The 23,702-nt window shown below is 45.9% G+C and overlaps 1 protein-coding gene across 6 annotated transcripts in view; it reads right to left on the bottom strand.

Annotated features, from left to right (window-relative positions):
- The window catches only part of ADAT1 (adenosine deaminase tRNA specific 1), a 77,535-nt gene extending 56,664 nt beyond the window's left edge, over positions 1-20,871 (bottom strand). For 2 of the 6 annotated variants that reach the window (XM_084644697.1, XM_084644700.1), the window contains exons 1-3: positions 20,724-20,869; positions 19,743-19,934; positions 12,712-12,780 (exon numbers count right to left, since the gene is read on the bottom strand). In XM_084644697.1, coding sequence (XP_084500823.1) covers positions 12,712-12,780; positions 19,743-19,934; positions 20,724-20,862 — 400 coding nt within the window. In that variant the 5' untranslated portion in view covers positions 20,863-20,869. Of the gene's footprint in view, positions 1-12,711; positions 12,781-19,742; positions 19,935-20,066; positions 20,258-20,597 lie in introns of those variants that run through there. The other 4 variants (XM_084644696.1, XM_084644701.1, XM_084644698.1 and 1 more) reach the window with 4 other exon arrangements.
- Between the last annotated feature and the right edge of the window lie 2,831 nt (positions 20,872-23,702).

The raw sequence follows: 23,702 nt of genomic DNA, 5'->3' as shown, positions 1-23,702 counted from the left end.
TGTAATGATACCTTACAAGAGACCTTTTGCATGATGCATATTTTAGTTACATTATATTCACACTCTATATATAGAGTAAAAAGAAAAGGAGTATTTGTGGCATCTTAGAGACTAACAAATTTATTTGAGCGTGAGCTACAGCTCACTTCATCGGATGCATTCAGTGGAAAATATAGCGGGGAGATTTATATACATAGAGAACATGAAACAATGGGTGTTACCATACACACTGTAACCAGAGTGATCACTTAAGGTGAGCTGTTACCAGCAGGAGAGAGGGAGGAGACGACAGACCTTTTGTAGTGATAATCACGGTGGGCCATTTCCAGCAGTTGACAAGGACGTCTGAGGAACAGTAGGAGGTGGGGGAAATAAACATGGGGAAATAGTTTTACTTTGTGTAATGACCCATCCACTCCCAGTCTCTATTCAAGCCTAAGTTAATTGTATCCAGTTTGCAAATTAATTCCAATTCAGCAGTCTCTCCTTGGAGTCTGTTTCTGAAGTTTTTTTGTTGAAGTCTTGCCACTTTTAGGTCTGTAATCGAGTGAACAGAGAGATTGAAATGTTCTCCAAGTGGTTTTTGAATGTTATAATTCTTGACATCTGATTTGTGTCCATTTATTCTTTTACATAGAGACTGTCCAGTTTGACCAATGTACATGGCAGAGGGACATTGCTGACACATGATGGCATATATCACATTGGTAGATGTGCAGATGAACGAGCCTCTGAGAGTGTGGCTGATGTGATTAGGCCCTATCATGGTGTCCCCTGAATAGATATGTGGACACAGTTGGCAACGGGCTTTGTTGCAAGGATAGGTTCCTGGGTTAGTGGTTCTGTTGTGTGGTTGCTGGTGAGTATTTGCTTCAGGTTGGGGGGCTGTCTGTAAGCAAGGACTGACCTGTCTCCCAAAATCTGTGAGAGTGATGGGTCATCCTTCAGGATAGGTTATAGATCCTTGATGATGCGTTGGAGAGGTTTTAGTTGGGGGCTGAAGGCGATGGCTAGTGGCGTTCTGTTATTTTCTTTGTTAGACCTGTCCTGTAGTAGGTGACTTCTGGGTACTCTTCTGGCTCTGTCAATCTGTTTCTTCACTTCCGCATGTGGGTATTGTAGTTGTAAGAATGCTTGATAGAGATCTTGTAGGTGTTTGTCTCTATCTGAGGGGTTGGAGCAAATGTGATTGTATCGTAGAGCTTGGCTGTAGACAATGGATCATGTGGTGTGGTGTGATCTGGATGAAAGCTGGAGGCATGTAGGTAGGAATAGCGGTCAGTAGATTTCCAGTATAGGGTGGTGTTTATGTGACCATCGCTTATTAGCACCATAGCGTCCAGGAAGTGGATCTCTTATATGGACTAGTCCAGGCTGAGGTTGATGGTGGGATGGAAATTGTTGAAATCATGGTGGAATTCCTCAAGGGCTTCTTTTCCATGGGTCCAGATGATGAAGATGTCATCAGTGTAGCAGAAGTAGAGTAGGGGCATTAGGGGACGAGAGCTGAAGAAGCATTGTTCTAAGTCAGCCATAAAAATGTTGGCATTCTGTGGGGCCATGCAGGTACCCACAGCAGTGCTGCTGATTTGAAGATATACATTGTCCCCAAATGTGAAATAGTTATGGGTGAGGACAAAGTCACAAAGTTCAGCCACCAGGTTTGCCGTGACATTATCAGGGATACGGTTCCTGATGCCTTGTAGTCCATCTTTGTGTGGAATGTTGGCGTAGAGGGCTTCTACATCCATAGTGGCCGGGATGGTGTTATCAGGAAGATCACCAATGGACTGTAGTTTCCTCAGGAAGTCAGTGGTGTCTCGAAGATAGCTGGGAGTGCTGGTAGCGTAGGGCCTGAGGAGGGAGTCTACATAGCCAGACAATCCTGCTGTCAGGATGCCAATGCCTGAGATGATGGGGCGCCCAGGATTTCCAGGTTTATGGATCTTGGGTAGCAGATAGAATACCCCAGGTCGGGATTCCAGGGGTATGCCTGTGCAGATTTGATCTTGTGCTTTTTCAGGGAGTTTCTTGAGCAAATGCTGTAGTTTCTTTTGGTAACTCTCAGTGGGATCAGAGGGTAATGGCTTGTAGAAAGTGGGGTTGGAGAGCTGCCTAGCAGCCTCTTGTTCATATTCTGACCTATTCATGATGACGACAGCACTGTTAGGGAAAAAGGGTTCCCCTCCCGTCTAGGGTTAGGAGGGTAGCCTTCCCTGGACTTCTGTATTAGCCAAACAAAACACAGAGTCTTGGCTCTTTGATAAAGTGAGGCACTTTATTGCTAGCGAATACGACAGCTGAAGGGCTCACCAATTCCTTTTCAGAGGAAAATGGTGAAGCCCCGAACAAAGAACAGGGATGAGCTTTTATAGCTTGGTTCAACATACATTGTGATATCTCTTCCAGTTCAAACCGGTTAACCCAGTCTGTTTGAAGTTCTGGGGTAGGTAAGAGCATGGAGGCTTATCTGTATAAGGAATTCTCTCCCCAAAAGCAGGGAGTGCAGGTTACACACAGTTCGCATTCTTTCTATCCATAAACAAAGTAGAAAGGACAGATAAGCATAGAAAAAAGACAGCAGCGTAGCTTTACATGATTATAGGGTCGCTTTCTGGGTTTTTTTCCTATCAGTTCCTCCTTTGTCAGCCTTTTTGATTATGATGTCAGAGTTGTTTCTGAGGCTGTGGATGGCATTGTATTCTGCACGACTGAGGTTATGGGGCAAGTAATGCTGCTTTTCCACAATTTCAGCCTGTGCACGTCGGCAGAAGCACTCTATGTAGAAGTCCAGTCTGTTGTTTCGTCCTTCAGGAGGAGTCCACCTAGAATCCTTCTTTTTGTAGTCTTGGTAGGAAGGTCTCTGTGGGTTAGTATGTTGTTCAGAGGCGTGTGGAAATATTCCTTGAGTCAGAGACGTCAAAAATAGGATTCTAGGTCATTACAGAACTGTATCATGTCCTTGGGGGTGGATGGGCAGAAGGAGAGGTTCCGAGATAGGACAGATTCTTCTGCTGGGCTAAGAGTATAGTTGGATAGATTAACAATATTGCTGGGTGGGTTAAGGGAACCACTGTTGTGGCCCCTTGTGGCATGTAGTAGTTTAGTGTCCTTTTTCTTTTGTAGAGAAGCAAAGTGTGTGTTGTAAATGGCTTGTCTAGTTTTTGTAAAGTCCAGCCACAAGGAAGTTTGTGTGGAAGGTTGGTTTTTTATAAGAGTATCCAGTTTTGAGAGCTCATTTTTAATCTTTCCCTGTTTGCTGTAGAGGATGTTGATCAGGTGGTTCTGCAGTTTCTTTGAGTGTGTGTGGCACAAGCTGTCAGCATAGTCTGTGTGGTATGTAGATTGTAATGGATTTTTTACCTTCAGTCCTTTTGGTATGATGTCCATCCGTTTGCATTTGGAAAGAAAGATGTCTGTCTGTATCTGTATGAGTTTTTTCATGAAGTTGATAGATACAGCTAAATTCCATCTTAAGTGATCACTCTCCTTACAATGTGTATGGTAACACCCATTGTTTCATGTTCTTTATGTATATAAATCTCCTTACTGTATTTTCCACTGAATGCATCTGATGAAGTGAGCTGTAGCTCACAAAAACTTATGCTCAAATAAATTTGTTAGTCTCTAAGGTGCCACAAGTATTCCTTTTCTTTTTGTGAATACAGACTAACATGGCTGCTACTCTGAAACCTATATACAGAGTGTGTCACATCCTTAACTGCCCTTCTTTAAAAAAAAAAAAAAAAAAAAAACCTCAGGCCATGGGTAAGACACTAAGGCCTGGTCTTAAAAGTACACAGTTATTTCAGAATTAGCCGAGTTACTTTGAAATAAAACTGATTCAGTCCACACAACCAAACCAGTTTTTTCAATTTAAAGGGCTCTTTAATTCGATTTCTGTACTCCACCTTGGCAAGTGGAGTAGCGCTAAAATTGAGATCGCAGTTCCGGGTGACAGGTACTGTGGATGCAATTCGACATTACTGGCCTCCGGGAGCTATCCCAGAATGCTCCCTTGTGACTGCTCTGGACAACACTCTCAACTCCGATACACTAGCCAGGTAGACGGAAAGAGACTACTCCAGGGACACAGAGCAGTATTGTACAAAAATCAAGGAGCTCAGGCAAGCGTACCAAAAAGCCAGGGAGGCGAACGGGCGCTCTTGGTCACAGCCCCATATATGCCGCTTCTAACATGAGCTGCATGCAGTTATGGGGGGTGACGCCACCACTACCCCACCACTGTCCGTGGACACCTGCAAGGGAGGAGTAGCACGGAGCGAGGCGGATGAGTTTTTGGAGGATGAAGAGGAGGAGGACAGTGCACAGGCGGGAAGTGGGGAATCCGTTTTCCCCCCTAGCCAGGAACTATTCTTAACGCTGGAGCCAATAGCCTTCCCCCACTCCCAAGGCATGCTCCTGGACCATGACCCTGGAGAAGGCACTTCTGGTGAGTGAGAGCTTGATCGGAGCCATGCGGTGGAGGATGGGGAGGAAACCCAGCCGCGCTGGGCTGTTTGCGTTTAGTTTAAAGGTCTCATCCCTGCTCAGAGCCTCATCAGAGCCATGCGGTGGGTGGGGAGCGAGGGGGGCGGGGGAGGGTGTTGTGTGAAGCGATCATCCCAGAGAGCCCGCAAACCCTTCTTTTATATGGCAAACCCACCAGGCATTGCTCGTTATGGGAAAGGGGGCCCGGCAGTTTGAAAGCATTGAAATGAATGCAGAAGAAGCAGAACCCCGTGTGCCCCTAGGGCTTACCATGGCTGCCTGCAAGCTGAATTCTGTTGCCTGGTTGCATGTGATGGCTTACTCACACCAAAGCGGCAGGCACTTCAGTATAAGAGGCAAAATACGACCTTGTACAGAAAGAACATGTGCTGTGTACTATGAATTGCCTGTTTCACTGAGAAAGAGAGTGTCCCCTTTGTTCTCTAAAATGTATCTTTTAAAATACTACCCTCCCTTTTTCTCCTCCCAAAGGTGCAAATGTTTCAACAGGGCCCCTATCTACTCCGTCCCAGAGGCTGGTCCAGATTAGAAAGCCGAAAAAATGAACTCGGACGACATGTTCCTCCCGCACTGATAGGGCCCAGCTGAATGCGTGGAGGCAAACAATTGCGGAGTCGCGAAAAGCGTTACATGAATACTAAGAGAGGAGGGACACGCGCGATGAGAGCAGGCAGGATGCGATGGTCAACTTCATGGTGGAGCAAACTGACATGCTCCACTGTATGGTGGATCTAATGTGGGAAAGGCAGCAAGACCAGAGACTGCCGCTGCAACCCCTGTATAACAGCCCTCCCTCCTCCCCAAGTTCCATAGCCTCCTCACTCAGACACCCAAGAACATGGGAGGGAGGGGGAGGCTACGGGGATCCACACAGTCAACCCCAGAGGATTGCACAAGCAGCAGAAAACTGGCATATCAGAAATTTTGATTTGGTTTCTGGAGTTGTCCTTCCCTCCTCCTCCACCCCCTAACCCAACACCCCCCCCCCCAGCTTCTGATTTCTCTCATTATTTTGTGCAACAAATAATAAAGAACGGTTTTTAAACAATTGTGACTTTATTTCCTTTCATATATATAGGGGGCGGGTAACTTTCAGAGAAACAAACTGTCACACCGTACCCTAACCAGTCATGAAACTGGCTTTCAAAGCCTTTCTGATGTGCAGCACACCCTGCTGCACTCTTCTAATCGTCCTGTTGTCTGGCTGTGCGAAACTGGCAGCCAGGCGAGCTGCCTCAACCTCCATCCCGCCATAAATGTCTCCCCCTTACTCTCACAGATATTGTGGAGCACACAACAAGCAGCAATTACAATTGGAATATTGGTTGTGCTGAGATATAACTGAGTCAGTAAACTGCGCCAGCGCACTTTCAAACATCCAAAGCACATTCTACAACCATTCTGTACTTGCTCAGCCTGTAGTTGAACTGCTCCTTACTACTGTCCAGGGTGCCTGTGTACGGCTTCATGAGCCATGGCATTAATGGGTAGGCTCGGTCCCCGAGGAGAACTATAGACATTTCAACATCCCCAACAGTAATTTTCTGGTCTGGGAAGTAAGTCCCTTCCTGCAGCTGTTCAAACAGACCAGGGTTCCTGAAGATGCGAGCATCATGCACCTTTCCCAGCCATCCCACACTGATGTCGGTGAAACGTCCCTTGTGATCTACCAGTGCTTACAGCACCATGGAAAAGTACCCTTTGCGGTTTATGTACTGGCCGCCCCGGTGTTCGAGGGCCAAGATAGGGATATGCGTTCCATCTATTGACCCTCCACGATTAGGGAACCCCAGCGCATTAAAGCCATCCGCAATGGTCTGCACATTTCCCGAAGTCACTACCCTTGATAGCAGCTGGTCAATGATTGTGTTGGCTACTTGCAGCACAGGAGTAGCTGTTGGGCGTTGCAAGCTTCCACAGAGCTATGGCCACTCGCTTCTCAACAGTGAGGGCTGCTCTCATTTTGGTGTCTTTGCGCTTCAGGGCAGGGGACAACACGTCACAAAGTTCCATGAAAGTGGCCCTACGCATACGAAAATTTCGCAGCTACTGGGAATCATCCCATACCTGCAACACTATGCGGTCCCACCAGTCTGTGCTTGTTTCCTGGGCCCAGAATCAACGTTCCACAGCATGAAACTGGCCCAACACCACCATGATCTCCCAATCACCACATGCTGTGCTTTTAAGAACATCTGTGTCCATGTCCTCATCAGTATAGTAATCGCGCTGTTGTCGTTTCATTGCCCAGTTTTGCAGGTACTGCACATTGCTGGATAACGCGCGAGGTATTTACAATGGTCAAAACTGCAGCGGAGATCTGAGTGGGCTCCATGGCTATGGCGCCTGCACGGATAATCCTGGAAAAAAGGCACAAAATGTAGGAGAGCAGAGTGGCAGCGAAAGAGGTGCTGTTTGGTTCACGATAGCCAGAAAAAGGCAGGAAACGGTTGTCTTCTGTAGCTTTCATGGAGGCGGGAGACCAGGACAGACAACATGGAGAAGCTCGGTAGCTTGGCAAGAGCGGGAGAGCAGAGTTGGCAGTGGAAGTTGTGCTGCTCGGTTCATGACGGCCGAGCAGAGTTGGCAACGGAAACATTCAACGAGGAAGAGAAAGAGTAGATACCAGAGATTACATAGGAAGACAAGAGAAAATGCGAGGTAGATTCATAGTAGCAGGAGAGCAGCGGTGCACCGTCTGCTGAAATCAATATGGCGTCTGCAAGCCAAAAAAGCATGAAACGATTGTCTGACATAGCTTTCATGAAGGGAGGACCGACTGACAACACACACCCAGAAACACCTGTAAGAATGTTTTTGCCCCATCATGCACTGGGAGCTTAACCCAGAATTCCAATGGGTGGCATGGACTGCAGGAACTGTGGCATAGCTACCCACAGTACACCGCTCCGACATTCAATGCTAGCCTCGGTACTGTGGATGCACTCCACCGAATTCACACGCTTTAGTGGGGACACAGAAGACTGAATGTATAAAATCGCTTCTGAAAATTCAAATAGAATAATTTCAAAATAATTTCGTACTGTAGATGTACCCTAAGAAACACAGCATTCCGGACAAAAGCGAAGGATTTCTCAGAGCTAATGCTTCAGGATGGTTTTAAAAACAGCAGAGGCTGGTTGGATCATCTATTAGCAACCTAAATAGAAGGTAGAATGTTCCTCTATTAATGTTAGAGAAGGTAACATTCAGTGTCGATAGGTCTGATTATGAAAATTGGTGATGTTTTGAAATCTGATAATGAGCCCTTGTTAATATACTAAAGGCTGCTAATAGATCTGGGATATATTCACTGAAGAGAACTGAAATATTTACTAAATTTGAATGTGTTTTGCCTGTTACAAGCAAAATTTCTTCGGATAAATTGGTGCAGGAGGAACTGTGTGTGTCTGATTCAGAGGATGATGACTCCTGTCGACAAAAATTCAATCACAAAGGTTTAGCCAAAGGTTTTAGATACACGGCCCCGGCCCACCATAGGCACTGACTCCACAGCTGTTTGGGACTTTGGCACTTAGGACTTTCCAGGAGGGAGGAGCAGGGATGTGGTACGCTCAGGGGAAGAGGCGGGAAAGAGGCGGGGCCAGACCGGGGATTTGGGGAAGGATGATTTAATTGGGGATGGGTCCTGTTTTTGAGCAGGGGGTTGGACTAGATGACCTCCTGAGGTCCCTTCCAACCCTGATATTCTATTATTCTATAAGGCATTGGAATAGGGCCAGGGAGGGGGCAGAGTTGGGGCACGGCCTTATGGACTAGACGAGCAGTCTGAGGTATAAAGTTCAGCATGTAGGATTCTTTGCTGTGAGTGGTTGGGAAGAATGTTTGTTAAAAGTGGCAATGTATTTTGTATGAATAGTTACTTTTAAAAGTTCCTGCTAGTACAGCTATGTTGATAGACATCAGTGTTACTGACCACCTAAGGAATAGTTACAGGTGTTTAAAAGTTCGAAGAGGGGTTTTAATAAAATATAAAGTTAATACATTGACTTTTAATAGCATACTATATTACTCTTCATTTTTGACTACACTTTTGTATCCTTGTATGAAAAGGTTTCAGTTATGCAGCCCTCGGGCCAATGTACTAGTCCTCATGTGGCTCTCGTGGTGATTTGAGTTTGAGAGCCCCGCTTTAGACCATCAGAAAGCCTCCACCCATTTCTAGGAACAGAAAACTGATGGAAATATTAATGTACAGAAATAAATTTTGAGTTACTACAAATGTTACAGTGAAATATCTATAGCTGAGTATAATTAATTTCCTGCTTCAGAATAAATTCTTTAAAAGATTTTAACCATGTATTAGGAACATGGAAATTTCCATAGTGGACCAGACACCAAAAATCTACCTAGTCCAGTATTCTCTCTTTCTGTGACCAGAACCAGCTGTTTCAAATGAAGGTGTAAGAGCCCTGCAGTAGACAAATATGGGTAATCTCCCCCCACATAGATCTCATCCTGGTCTTTACCAGTTAGAGACTGACTTAAAGCCTAAACCACAAGGCTGAATAATCCTTCCAAAGTTAGGCATAATTAATTTTAGAATACGACCTCTGAATAGGTCTTGATATCCATATAGATGTCCAATCTCTTTTTAAACCTAAAGTTCTTGACTTCAAATGACTCCTTGCAGCACTGACTTTCACAGTGTAATTGCACGTTTGTGTGAAAGTGCTTCCTTTTATGAGTTATTAACTTTCCATCTTTTGATTTCATTGAATGTCCATTTGTTCTTATGTCCCCTCTTAATCATCTCCTCTCTAAAGTCAACAATCCCAATCTTTTCAATCTCTCTTCATGTGACTTTTCCAGGGCCTTCATCATACTTTCTCTTCTCTGAAACCCCTCCCATTCTGAAATATTGCTTTTGAGATGGGAGTGGGGACGCAGTACTGCATGGGTTGCATCACTGATTTATACAAAGAAATACTATTTTTGGTATTCTCCATGCCATTCCTCATGCATCCAAACCTTGTTTGCTTTTTTGATGCTGAGGTCTCTAAGCAGTCTACAGTGTTATCTCAAAACTAAGTGAGTACTGAGGTAATTTAATATTAAACATGGCACCTAGTATAGAATCTTGAGGCCCCACTGTTAACCTTTTCCAATGACAAAAACTGACCATTTAGTCCTTTTTCCTTTCTGTCTCCTAGACAGTTTTTGATCCAAGACAATACTTTACCTCTCACGCCAAGACTACTTAGCTGCTTTAATAACCTCTAGTGAGGGACCATTTTGAAAGGCTAAATAAATTAGGCCAAACATTTCTCTTTTATCCATTACTTTATTGACATGTTCAAGAAATTCTAAGAGATTAATTAGATGATTTTCCTCTGCAGATTCCATGCTGGTTAGACCCTATTGTATTATTATCTTCCAGGTGTTTTGTTGGTTGAATCAAAAATTTAAAAACAGAACTAATTTGCCAGGTATAGCTATAAAGTTAATTGGTCTATATTGCCCCAAATTATCCCCTAAAGCAGTGGTTCTCAACCGAGGGGGTCTGTGAGCCATTTCAGGGACCATGGGACCCCACAGCTAAAACCCGGAGCACAGGATGCCACCACCCCCGACCGCAGTGCCAGAGTGGGGCAGTCCCAGGAGCAGCTCCACATACGTCCCTCTTCCTCCCCCCCCCACCCCCAATGCCCAACCCCCTGGCCAGGTCAGAGGCAGAAGTTGGAGTCAAGCAGTTACTGCTCTGGCTAGTGCCATGAAGCAGGTTCCCCCATCTGTTGCTGGTGCCTAAGTTGCTGCTGCTCCTCAGCTCATGCAGCTGGTAAGAGCCGCCCCACAGAGGGGGACCCCGCTCTGTGGCCAGCAGAACCCTTGGGGAGCAGTGACCACAGGGGAGCCCTCCTGGCACACAGCACCTAACTACCCCCTCACTGCAACCCTGAACTACCCCACACCACACACAGCCCCTCGCTACCCCCTGCCTGCACCCTGAGCTTAGCTACCCCCTCCCTGTACCCTGAGTGATTTTCAAACTTTTTGAGCTGAACCCCCACCACACACAACCCAGACAGGCTGGGTGGCCTGCTGAGGTGAGTCACGGGGTAGAGGTGGCACTGCCTTCCTGGACCCCACTGTGCAGAGCTTGCCCAAGCCCTGCCACCCCCCCCCAAATAGAAGTCAAACTATGCCTATGCCCAAGGGCCCACCCCTGGCCCAGAGCCCCAAGTCCCCCACCTCCCTTGGTGGGCCCTGAAATTTTATAGCACGTTGGGGGGGGGGGGGGGCGCCTCGGAAAGAAAAAGGTTGAAAACCCCTGCCCTAGAGCCTTTTCAAAAGGACTACAACATTTGCTACCCCTCAAGTCTCTTGAACACTAGCTGTTTTTAGTGAAAGATTGCACATTTTTGTGAGCAATTCAGACACTTCATATTTGAGCTTCTTCAGAACTTGATGGACCATCTGGGCTGGTGACTTACTGCATTTAATATTATTGATTTGCTCTAGTATCTCTTCTCCTGTCATCAAGATCTGAAACTACCTCCTCTTTGTTACCAGGAAACAGCAGATGTGGGATATGAATCTCCTTTTTGATGGTGAAGACTGATGCAAAGAAATCAGTTAGCTTCTCAGAAATGTCCTTCTTGCCAATCACATATCTATGCAATGCACTTTAAAGCACATATCCTTGCTTTCTTTACATTTTAATGCAATCATATGCACTTTCATCACTGTACTGTATAATGACAGGTTTCAGAGTAACAGCCATGTTAGTCTGTATTCGCAAAAAGAAAAGGAGTACTTGTGGCACCTTAGAGACTAACCAATTTATTTGAGCATAAGCTTTCGTGAGCTACAGCTCACTTCATCGGATGCAACATGCATCATTCATCCAATGAAGTGAGCTGTAGCTCACGAAAGCTTATGCTCAAATAAATTGGTTAGTCTCTAAGGTGCCACAAGTATTCTTTTTCTTTGTACTGTATAATGCATTTGTCTAATCTCTTGCACTTAAGTTTAATAAAGTGCATTTAAAATAAAATATCACAAAATGCATATACATTCTAGCTATCTTTTTGTCTTAGACGTACAGGGTTTTGAGATTACTAATAGCACCAAAGAAACTTTCCCTATTCTCTTAATAGATTTGTCAGGCTACCAATGCTACCCAAAATTATTAAAGCAAAATTTAATTTTAACATCTAGTTGACTTTTCACCAGTGGCATTCTTTGTACAAGTTTCATTGAACTCAACTTAGATAATGAAAAAACCTACTCAATTTCACTCATATGTCTGGTAAATTTCATCCTTTAGATCTTTAAAGACATCATATGGGTTGCAATCAATGCAATAAAAAAAAAGTTAAAACACTGTTTTTATTTAAAATTAAAAGATAAATCATGAAACCATCCAGATTAATATTACATTGTGGTGGTGCTGCCCCCAGAAACACCCATAATAAGTAATCCGAGACACAGCATTTAGTGCAAAGCAAAAAACAAAAAAGGCTTTAAAATGTTTTTATGTGCAAAATGCACTACAGAGCACAGAAACAGCTTTGCCAACATGGGATCTGCCAGAGCTGCTCTCTTCTCTTGCTATATTCTACCTCTAGATTCTGGGGAAGACAAAGATCGTTGTATTGAAAGGCTCTTTGCCATGTCTCCTTCCCAGGTTACTTCCTGACATGAGTCTCTGTGGCCCCTCCACTCTCCAAGGAGGAGCAGCCAAGTGCAGTCTGGTCCTCCTCTCTTATAAATATGCATATTAAGGGAGGAGACAGGATGAATAACTTCTCACAGCAGCTCCTAGTTACTTATAGAGAAATCAGTGCAGTATGTAGCGGCTGATTATAGCTAAATAAGAGGGGTTTTCTCTCACTTTTCTGGAGTTTGGTTACTGTGGCGTTTTTCACAACAGGCTCTGAGGGAATCAGACTAGAAAACAAGATTTGCCTTTTTTGTTGTTTTTGTAAACGCCAGTACATTTGGGACCTACATTACCTGACAATGTCCATTTATACGGCTTTTGTCAGTTCCTCTTAAGGGCTGTGGATAGTGGGAGCGCAGTGCAGCAAACCTAGCCGGTAATGCTGTCTACCCAACCCTATAGGTTTGGGACTTTCTCTTGTACCGTTGTTGCCTTTCTGAGGCTGAGCTCATACCAATGACAAGTGACAAAGAGGCCAAGATAGGTTGCCTTGGTTTCTACACAATACTTACCAGTTTTCCTCATTCTTGCACGGCCAATGCATTTAGTTCCAGTCCCCATAGCAACAACTTCCTTAGTTACTGAAAAAGAAAATAAAGTTAGCTGAACCACTTCTAAAAGCATCACCCTAATTTGATCATTTTAAATCAGACAGCACCACAGGAGACAAGGTACAAGAGGAGGGATGAAGTAACACCTCTCTCTCACACACTCCCACCCCCACTGGAGGGGAAGGCTATGTACCAGACTCACACAGAGGGGAGGAAAGTCAGGTACCGGGCACAGCACCAATGTTGGGGGAAAGACATGGCATGTGGCAAGGGAAGAGGGGAGCACTGACATGGGGTCCTATACACAGACAACACAAGATGACCAACTCAGGGACCCCCAAACAGGGAAGAGGACAGAAGGGGAATGCACCATACAATGCATAGCACAAAGGAGATGCTGATGAGGCAGTATGAAGCAATAGGGTTACCCTTACCCCCTTTTAAAGGAGACCTGCTCAGAAAAAAAATATTGGGTTAGTATCCTTTTTTAGATTCTTATTAAGAAAGTCAAAAAGTGTGAGTTTGGGTTTTTTTACATCTGAAATTCAGGTCTTGCCTATTTCACTGCATACTAATTGGTCAGTTTCACATCAGAACACATGGTAGAGAAGGTCTACATTTGCTAAGTGACTAGGGATTTTGGATGTCCAAAGAGACACTTTAAAAGGGTGGGTGCTCAGCACTGTCTGAAAAGAGGGAACCTCTAAGATGCATCAAGTTGTACACTCAAAAAATATTACCCACTTCTGAAAACTTAAACAGCAATTTTTCAACAGCTTAAATGATTGCTTCTTGGAACCGCTAACTCTGAAGTGCGCAAAGGAGAGGAAATGTGTAGGAGCTGGTTTGGGAAGTAACTATAGAAATTATCTCCTGATCACTTTTGCTTCAGTATTATCATGGGAAGAATATCAAGAACTAGAAAGAGGGATTTAACTCACCTAAAAAGTCAGAAGTGAGGAAACTTAAGAAAACCTTTAGTCTCAAAATAACTAAATTAAATAACTGCAATAGTAAAGAAGACATGTGTGCCCCAAACAAAAAAGAAGCAGGAAACAAAAAATTAAGCCATCATGGCTAACTGGCAAGGTTCAAGAAGTTATGCAAATCAAAGCAAGCATCAATCAGAAAATGGAAATCCAGCCCAAGCAAAGCATAAACTACAGCATGTAATCACTTCTGTAACTTCCATTTTAATTAAGACAGAATTGAAAGAACACATAGCCAAAGACATAATTTAAGTATACCAGAAATAGGAAGCCCACAAAAAAATTGGTGGTTACACTGGATCACCAGATTAAGCAATTACAGAGAACAAGGACATCACAGAAAAGGTAAATGTGGCACCATCAGAGACTGCGGTGTCAAGGGAGACACTGATAAATTAACCAGCAGCACATACATCCAGGAGTTCAGAAGGAGCTTAAGGATGAAGTGGATGAGCTACTACCAAAAATATGCACTCATTAAAAATCAATTACTATGCCAGGGGACTGGAAAGTAGCAAATGTCTTTCTGTCCAGCACTAAGAGTGATCCTAGGAATTATAAACCAGAAAGTTTTATTTTAGTACTATGTAAAGTGGCTAACTACAGAGACGTATGAAGCACCAAGATAGAGAGGATACTGTAGTAAGATAAGGCCCTGAAACATAAACCCTTATATCAGAGGCCTGGTATGAGGCCTAAGGCCCTGAACTAAAGTAATGGTCAAGACTTTACTAACATAAAGCAAAGTTAAGCTGTGAGCCAAGGCAGACCCTGCTCACAGAAGCTGGCAAGGAAAGGGCTGATGTTGCAAAAATACACATACCTAAAAGGTACTGGACACTAGAGATACCTGAACGCTCTGATCCTTGCACATTCCACACACATAACAAGGAACAGGCTGACCCACCCTGAAGACAGGGGCAAAAGCGTAATATGATGAATAGAGTTGTTTTGTTCTAACCAACATGTACAAGGTGAGAAGCGGCACCTTACTATGTAGAGGGGTTACACCTCAATACGTAAGGAAAAATGTGTAACTTGTTTGTGCCTGTGTAGAAGAATGCATCCCTGGGGCATTGACTCTGTCCAGCCTAGGGGGCAGTTGAGTGTCCCGCCACTGACTGAGCTGTGTCCATTGTCAGGGAGCACATATGTACTAGCAGAAGTGTAGACATCTGATCCGGGGAGCTAGAGACTGTTTCGTTTGACAATAAACCTGGCCGGGTGCCTTCGTACCTTATCGGAGTCTGTGGTCATTGGGGGTTCTCTCAGGGTCTGCTGCGTCAGCTATCTGCACAGAGCCGGGGCAGCACACAGAGGAAACACAGGCACACAGCCGACTGTTATCAGCATTGGATAGAGCAGAGCACCACACTGGTGATGTCTGACGACAGATGATATAGGGACAAATAAGCACAGCTTCTGTAAAGGAAAACCGTCTCTTCAATCTTTGAGCGTGTCAAGAAAACAGAGGATACAGGAGAACACGTTGACGGGTCATTAATGAAAGTCCCAATAAATTATAAGTAACATGGGGAGAGTGATACATTTCTGTCATGGATCAAAAACTGTCTAAGACAGGAAACAAAGGAGAAATAAATAACCACTTCCCATGATTAAGTGGCTAACAGCAGGTACACCAAGGATTCATATTAAGACTAGTTTTAAAATATATCTAACAATGATTTGGAGAAAGAGGAGAGTGGTGACCTGGCCACATCCACAATCCCAGCTGCCTAGTCACTATGTCTGACACCTTCCTTAAAGCCTCCTTCCTCCACCCTCTCCGTGCAAAATTTTGCTCTTTCAAATAGAGAAGATTGACAAAAAACTACCACAAAAATCTTTCTACATCACCGACAGAGGTTTGTCATTTGCTCTCCTCCTCTAAACCTTCCACATGCAGCAGTGACCCCATTCATCCCCCTTCTGCCTCATGACCTCCTTCACCCCCTCATTCCTCTCTCACACTCCTCTTTAATCTCACTCACCTCGCGAGACTGCTGAAAGTGCCTTCCTTCAACCCCACCTGCCTCTCCAAATATTGCCCACCCTATCTCCTCCTCCCCTTCACCACCAAACTTGAGAATATGCCATGTGCAACCACTGTCTAGAGTTCCTCTTCTCCAGCTCCATCATGGACCCCCCTCCAGTCTGACTTCTATCCCCTGAGCTCCACTGAAACTGCTCTCCCCAAGATTTCTATTGCCTTTTCTTGGCCCAAACCCAGAGCCTGTAATTCTGTAACACTCCTTGAAATCTCATCATCTTGGCTTTTGTGGTTTTCCTCTCTCAACTCTCCTACCTCTCAGATCACTCCGTCAGTTTCTTTCAATTGTTCCTCTTTTTCCACTCTCCAAACAGGTCCTGCAAAGCTCTGTTCTCAGTCCCCTCCTCGTCTCCATTTATCGAATAATGATGATGGGTGGGCAGATGGGGTTGGCTGTCATTTATTTTATCTATACTTAGCCAAAAAAAAGTGCAGATGCAAAACTCCATAAATATGGTATGTATTTCACGGTGATCCTGTCCCCTCATCCTTTGTAGTCACTTGTCTTCTTAGACTGCACAGTCTGAGGCAGGAATCATCTCTTCATATGCATTGCTACAGCACCCAGCACAACAAGGCCCGAATTTTGATTCGTAGCACCCTGAACACTATGTTCATTTCTAGTCACCTCTTCTCAGGAAAGATATAGCAAAACAGAAGAGTTCCAGAGAAAGGCAACAATGATGACTAGAGTCCTGGAAAGACTTCTGTATAAGGAGAGATTGAAGAGACTTGGACTGTTTTATTCAGAGAGGGGATATGATAAATACATATAAGAATAATTAATTGTATAGAGAAAGTCAGCTGGGGACTTGTTTATGCTCTTTCATAAGACAAGAACAAGGAACATTCACTGAAATTGAAGAGCAGAACTTTTCATCATCATCAGTGATCCCTCAATTCAAGGATGATCTCTACCACCAATTTACATATTGGTCTCAAGATGACTCAGGAGTCCAATCCTGGAAACACAGATCTGCCCGCGGTAAGTGCAGACATTTCCTGGAGGGTCAGCTGCCTGCTGGGAGAAAGTTCTTTCTTCCGTCCTTTACATTTAAAAACTGATAAAATACTCGTGCACATTGAACAACGGACATGTGGAACACTCTGCCACAAGATGTCACCAAGGTCAAGGGCTTAGGAGGATTAAACATTAATATGAATAATAAATAAATAATAATAATAATATCCACATTATATGGCAGTCTAATCTCTCATGCCTTAGGATGTAAATCAACCACTACCTTATGAGGGTTAGAATGTGGGACAGGAAGTGATGCTGGTCAGAATGGGGAAACACTGAAGAATAAAAGTGATCAGGAACAGCCAGCATGGATTCACCAAGGGAAGGTCATGCCTGACTAATCTAATCGCCTTTTATGATGAGATTACTGGTTCTGCGGATGAAGGGAAAGCAGTGGATGTATTGTTTCTTGACTTTAGCAAAGCTTTTGACACGGTCTCCCACAGTATTCTTGTCAGCAAGTAAAGGAAGTATGGGCTGGATGAATGCACTATAAGGCGGGTAGAAAGCTGGCTAGATTGTCGGGCTCAACGGGTAGTGATCAATGGCTCCATGTCTAGTTGGCAGCCGGTATCAAGTGGAGTGCCCCAAGGGTCGGTCCTGGGGCCGGTTTTGTTCAATATCTTCATAAATGATCTGGAGGATGGTGTGGATTGCACTCTCAGCAAATTTGTGGATGATACTAAACTGGGAGGAGTGGTAGATACGCTGGAGGGGAGGGATAGGATACAGAAGGACCTAGACAAATTGGAGGATTGGGCCAAAAGAAATCTGATGAGGTTCAATAAGGATAAGTGCAGGGTCCTGCACTTAGGACGGAAGAACCCAATGCACAGCTTCAGACTAGGGACCGAATGGCTAGGCAGCAGTTCTGCGGAAAAGGACCTAGGGGTGACAGTGGACGAGAAGCTGGATATGAGTCAGCAGTGTGCCCTTGTTGCCAAGAAGGCCAATGGCATTTTGGGATGTATAAGTAGGGGCATAGCGAGCAGATCGAGGGACGTGATCGTTCCCCTCTATTCGACATTGGTGAGGCCTCATCTGGAGTACTGTGTCCAGTTTTGGGCCCCACACTACAAGAAGGATGTGGATAAATTGGAAAGAGTCCAGCGAAGGGCAACAAAAATGATTAGGGGACTGGAACACATGACTTATGAGGAGAGGCTGAGGGAGCTGGGATTGTTTAGCCTGCAGAAGAGAAGAATGAGGGGGGATTTGATAGCTGCTTTCAACTACCTGAGAGGTGGTTCCAAAGAGGATGGCTCTAGACTGTTCTCAATGGTAGCAGATGACAGAACGAGGAGTAATGGTCTCAAGTTGCAGTGGGGGAGGTTTAGATTGGATATTAGGAAAAACTTTTTCACTATGAGGGTGGTGAAACACTGGAATGCGTTACCTAGGGAGGTGGTAGAATCTCCTTCCTTAGAGGTTTTTAAGGTCAGGCTTGACAAAGCCCTGGCTGGGATGATTTAACTGGGAATTGGTCCTGCTTCGAGCAGGGGGTTGGACTAGATGACCTTCTGGGGTCCCTTCCAACCCTGATATTCTATGATTCTATGAATGAGCTGAGACACTGTCTCACCCTGGTGAAGCTAGTAAATTTGGTGGGGTTGCTGGGAAAGAGCAACACTTAAGAGCCCTCTCCCTGAAGGCACACCATGTCCATTCATCAAAATGATGTGAGGCCTCAGGGTCCTGTTTGACTCCCCACTAACCCTGGATGACCAGTTAGCATCAGTATCTAAAAATGCCACTTTTCACCTCCAGCTCACTAGGAAACTCCTCCCAGATGAAGATCTGACCACAGTGATGCATATATTTGTCACGTCCAAGCTAGATTACAGTAATTCACTGTGTCTGACACAGAGTGTAAGAATAATGCAAAGGCTCCAGCTGATACAACGTGCAGTTGTCCACCTCTTCCATGGTTTTGGTTGCCATGAGAACATGGCACTGTCCCTCCACTGGCTCCCAGTCCATTTCCAATGCCAGTTTTAAGACTGCTTTGAAGATTAGGACCAATTAATGACTCAAGACCAGTTACATTAGAGATCAAATTCCAAACTGTAAAATGCCAAGAGAGTTGGGCCAATGCAGACCACAAAGTCCAGAACAAAGCATGTGACAGCCGGGAATCAAAGAGATGTGGCTGTGGAACAAACTTCCAGAAAGCAGAAAACCGCAGAGTTCAAGCCCCTTCACAAGTATTGCAAAACCTTCCTCCAGAAAGAGCCCTTCCACCAAGACAAGAATGATACTCACAACACCAATCCCCCCCCCCCACCACCATACACACACACACTCACAAAACACATTACAAACCACCGGCCCCTGCAGAGTTTTCAAAACCCAAAAAGGGAGAAGAGCAAGACACTCTGTAAAACCCACTAGGAACTTTTCTATTGCCAGTCTATTTTATATGGGAAGCGATCAGACAATACACTGATGTGTGGCACAACAAAACTCTAGGAGCTAATAGACAGAAAGGAAGGGACATCTTCCTTTGTGCTGATTATGCCATTATTTTTCATTATGGGGTTTCTCAGACCTTCCTGTAAAGCAGCCGAAAATGGGCACTGTCAGAGACAGGATACTGGACTAGCAAGACCACTTATCTGATCAGGTCTCATAATAATTATGTACTCTATTTTTCCTGAGAGAAAATAATTTTGCTAGAGTCACATCCCTGTCCTTTCAAACAAGATCTGCAAAAGATCTCACTTTACTTCTCAGGGTCCTCCAATGGAGATCTCCACCAAACAGAAAAGAATATTTAACATTCCCTATGTTTCTAGGATAAAAGTAAGAAAATGAATTCAAACACTTTTTAGGCAAAAACTCCACAATTTTTTTTCCTTTACAGGTCACCTTTAATTAAGCTGAAAATCATATTACAGGCATTTACTGAGAAAAGAAGATTCATTCTCACCCTGCAGATTCCCAACATTAAGGCAAGCCTCTCTTTCAGGCGCAGACTCCACTTTAACCACAGCTGCCAGTAAAGTCCACTCCCGGTTAGGATCCGGCTTCCCCTGCTTAGGAAGCTTGGTGCTATAATGTGTGTAGCACAGACCAGCAACCTCATCAGCTGACCACATGGCTCCAGCTGCCACATCAGCGTCTGAAGAGAATTGGATACAGCATAACAACGGCCAGAAAAGCATCACCTTCCCTTCCCAGTCCACCACCTCATATTACCCTTCCTTGTACCCCCATACAAGCCCCCAGCCGCACTACTGCCATCAGTTCCCACCTATACTTCAGCAGAAAACAGCAGAACTGTATTTTCAGGTGGTATTTCAAACAAGCTAGTCCCTTAGATGTTTCCCAGAGCTGCCGGAGGCATGGAGAGGCGACAAGGGAGGAGCTGGCGACTAGCCAAGGCACTGGACCAGACGTCAGGAGACCCAGTTTCTGTGCCCAGCTCCGGCCTGCCGCGCGCCGTTCGGCTCTCCGCGCTGTGCCGCCCCCGCCCCCGCCCCTCGCCCCTGCCCCCCCCCGCCCCTCCCCCTCCCCAGCCCTCCCCCGCCCCCGCCCCCCCGCCTCTCCCCAGCCCTCCCCCGCCCCCGCCCTTCCCCCTCTCCCCAGCCCTCCCCCTCTCCCCTGCCCCCCCGCCAGGCAGGCTGCGAATGGTCGCTGCGGCCGGCGCGAGGCGGGTCCGATCACAGCTCGGCCCTCGCGCCGACGACACGGACACGCGCTCTAAGAGAGCGAGGACTGGGAACGTGTCATTCAAACTCCCGCTTCTCCCCGAGGCTGCGCCTCTTCCCGCCCGGTCGCTTACCCCTCCTCCGCGCCAGGAGACCGCCGGCGGCGGGGCCGGACGGCAGCCCAGGGGCGCCGCGCCGCGCCACTCGCCCAGGCCTGCGCGGCTCCCGGCCTTACCCGGGACTGGGGTCGCGACTCCCACCTCTTCCGGCTGCTCCGGAAGCAGATCCCAAGGCGAGCTTCGCCCGCGACCTAGCCGGGTAATTCCGCAGCCACGCCCTTAGCCCAGGCCGCGCACGAGGACATTTGCGAGCCGGCGCTCTGGGGAGAGGAGAGCGCATGCGCAAAAGTCCCTGCCGCGCTGGAGTGTCGGTCGCACGCGGGCACGCCGGGGCGTGGGGCGCTCGCCCGGACGCTGCAGTTAGCAGCAGCCCCGGGCCGGCCCGACCTGCGCCTCTCAGCACCAGGCTTACCGTGGGGCCGGCCCAGGCTCCGAAGGGGCCCGTAACGCCCGCTTCCTCCGCGGTTACCACAGCGCCCAGCCCCGCAGAAAGCCCTGGTCCCGGGCAGCCCCGGGGCAGCAGACCGCTGGCCACCCCCGGGCGTGACTCCAGCGCGCACCCCGCCGCAGGGATCCAGCCCTGAGCCGGGAGGACTCCACCAGGAGAAGTTAAAATAGTAGGGAAGGGAGAAAAGGCTCTACTTGCAGACGGGCCACTTTAGGTACCAGACACGCACCAGGTGACTCAATTTCCATTTCTGAGCCATGGAAGCAGAAGTTGGCTTTTCCCTTCCAGATTTATCTAATACTCAAAAAGGGAATCTAGTGCCTGCCTTCCAGATTTGAACACCCTCAGAGTTCAGGAATGCTCAAGTTCAGCGGGGCCACTCTGTTACTTCATCTCTCCCAAGTCTCCACTATAATTTGCTGTAGAAAAAGTAGGATAAAATTGAATAACGAATGCTGGTCTCTTCCCAATGCTAACCAGGACTGGAATTGCTATTTTCAACAACCAGTACCTTTTTTTTTTAAGTTTTATTTCCCATAAAAATATGACAGTAATATTGCACTGGCAAGTTCTCCACAGAAACTAAGAGTGGTAGAAAAGAACAGCAAAGGACCTCAACTTTTCTTCATTATGTAGGACAGCCTTACAATATGGATCCAGATATCCTCCACTTACACTAACTGAAAATTGTTCCACTTTACTGCAGTCCTGCATTCTGTGCACATCCAAAAGTCCTACTGAATTCAGAAGTGCCTTGCTTTTGTAACCATACCACCTGATATTTTCAGACCGGAGGTGTTGATTATTCAATAGGTCATGCGAGACCCTCCTGCTTACAATAGTAAACCAGTGTAGCATAGTTTTAGAATGTACTGTGCTCCTAGAAGCAAAGGACCTCATTCTAGACTCCATACACAGCCCATTAAAGACAGTGAAAAGACTCCCACTCACTTCAACAGGCTTTGGGTGGAACTGGTTATACATGGGGTAACTCCACTGTCTTCACAGGGTCCCACTGTGGAGGGGGGTGGTGTGAACTTGTTGCAGAGCTACTGCTCAGGGATGGTGAACCTTCTGGCATCCCAGCCTCCCAAAATCATCCAGACTGCATGACTATGTGCTAGATGAGGGGTGCATAATGTCGTAAAATGAGGCCCTGAAACATAAACCCTTGTATCAGAGGCCCAGTATGAGGCCTAAGACCTGAACTAAAGTAATGTTCAAGACTTTAACATAAAGCAAAATTAAGCCGTGAGCAAGAAGCAGAACTTGCTCATAGTCTGGCAAGGAAAGGGCTGATGTTGCAAAAACATACATACCTAAAAGGTACTTGCAAAAAGAAAAGGAGTACTTGGGGCACCTTAGAGACTAACCAATTTATTTGAGCATAAGCTTTCGTGAGCTACAGCTCACTTCATCGGATGCATACTGTGGAAAGTGTAGGAAGCACTCTCCTGCTTTGTGTGGGGGGGGGGGGAGATCAGGGGGGTGAGAAAACCTGGATTTGTGCTGGAAATGGCCAAACTTGATTATCATACACATTATAAGGAGTTTGATCACTTTAGATAAGCTATTACCAGCAGGAGAGTGGGGTGGGAGGAAATATTTTTTCATGCTTTGTGTGTATATAAAAAGATCTTCTACACTTTCCACAGTATGCATCCGATGAAGTGAGCGGTAGCTCACGAAAGCTTATGCTCAAATAAATTGGTTAGTCTCTAAGGTGCCACAAGTACTCCTTTTCTTTTTGCGAATACAGACTAACACGGCTGTTACTCTGAAACCTAAAAGGTACTGGACACTAGAGATATAAACATGTGCCAGGATGGTACCAAGAACACAGATACTACTATATTCCACACAGATAACAAGGAACATGCTGACCCATCCCAAAGACAGGATCAAAAGGATAATATGGATAGAGTTGTTTTGTTCGAACCAACATGTACCAGGTGAGAGGCAGCACCCTAACACGTAGAGGGGTTGTACCTCAATACATCAGGAGTGATGTGTAGTTTGTACCTATGTATAAGAATGCACCCCTGAGGAGGTGTCTTTGTCTGGCTTAGGGGTCAGTGGTAAATCCCGCCAGTGACTGAACTGGTCCATTTTCAGGGAGCACACATGTACTAGCAGAACTGCAGACATTGTTTCATTTGGCAATAAACCTATCCGGGTGCCTTCATACCTTATTGGAGTCTGTGGTCATTGGTCGGTTCACTCAAAATCTGCTGTGCCAGCTGCCTGCGCAGAGCTGGGACAGCACACAGGGAGAACACACACACAGCTGACTTATCAACATTGGATAGAGCAGAGCACCACACTGGTGATTTCTGACTACATTGGGGGGCATCTGCAGCAGGTGATGGGCATCTCAAAGCCATGGCCTGGAGTAGGGAAGCACTTAACTGCAGACTGTACAGTTGCCTAGGGCTAGCGCTGAGGACAGAGTCCCTACTGCTGCCATTGCAAGGTTCAAGCATACTCAGCCTTGGAACTGCCAGCCCTCCTGCATCTAGTAGCTGCAGCTGTCTAAGGCTGGCCTCTAGCAATTGGCCCCATGGCTTTAGCCAGAGAAGCTACAGGTGACTTTGTGACTATTAGGGGAGATTAAGCTAGGAGCAGAGAAAGAAACTGGAGTTAACTTCAAGGAACAGAGGTCACCAGTAGAA

This window comes from Lepidochelys olivacea (genome assembly GCF_965140295.1).
Source record: "Lepidochelys olivacea isolate rLepOli2 genome assembly, chromosome: 12".
NCBI lineage: Eukaryota > Metazoa > Chordata > Testudines > Cheloniidae > Lepidochelys > Lepidochelys olivacea.
Note: the sequence above shows the minus strand (reverse complement) of the source record. Positions and strands in the feature narration are given on the sequence as shown.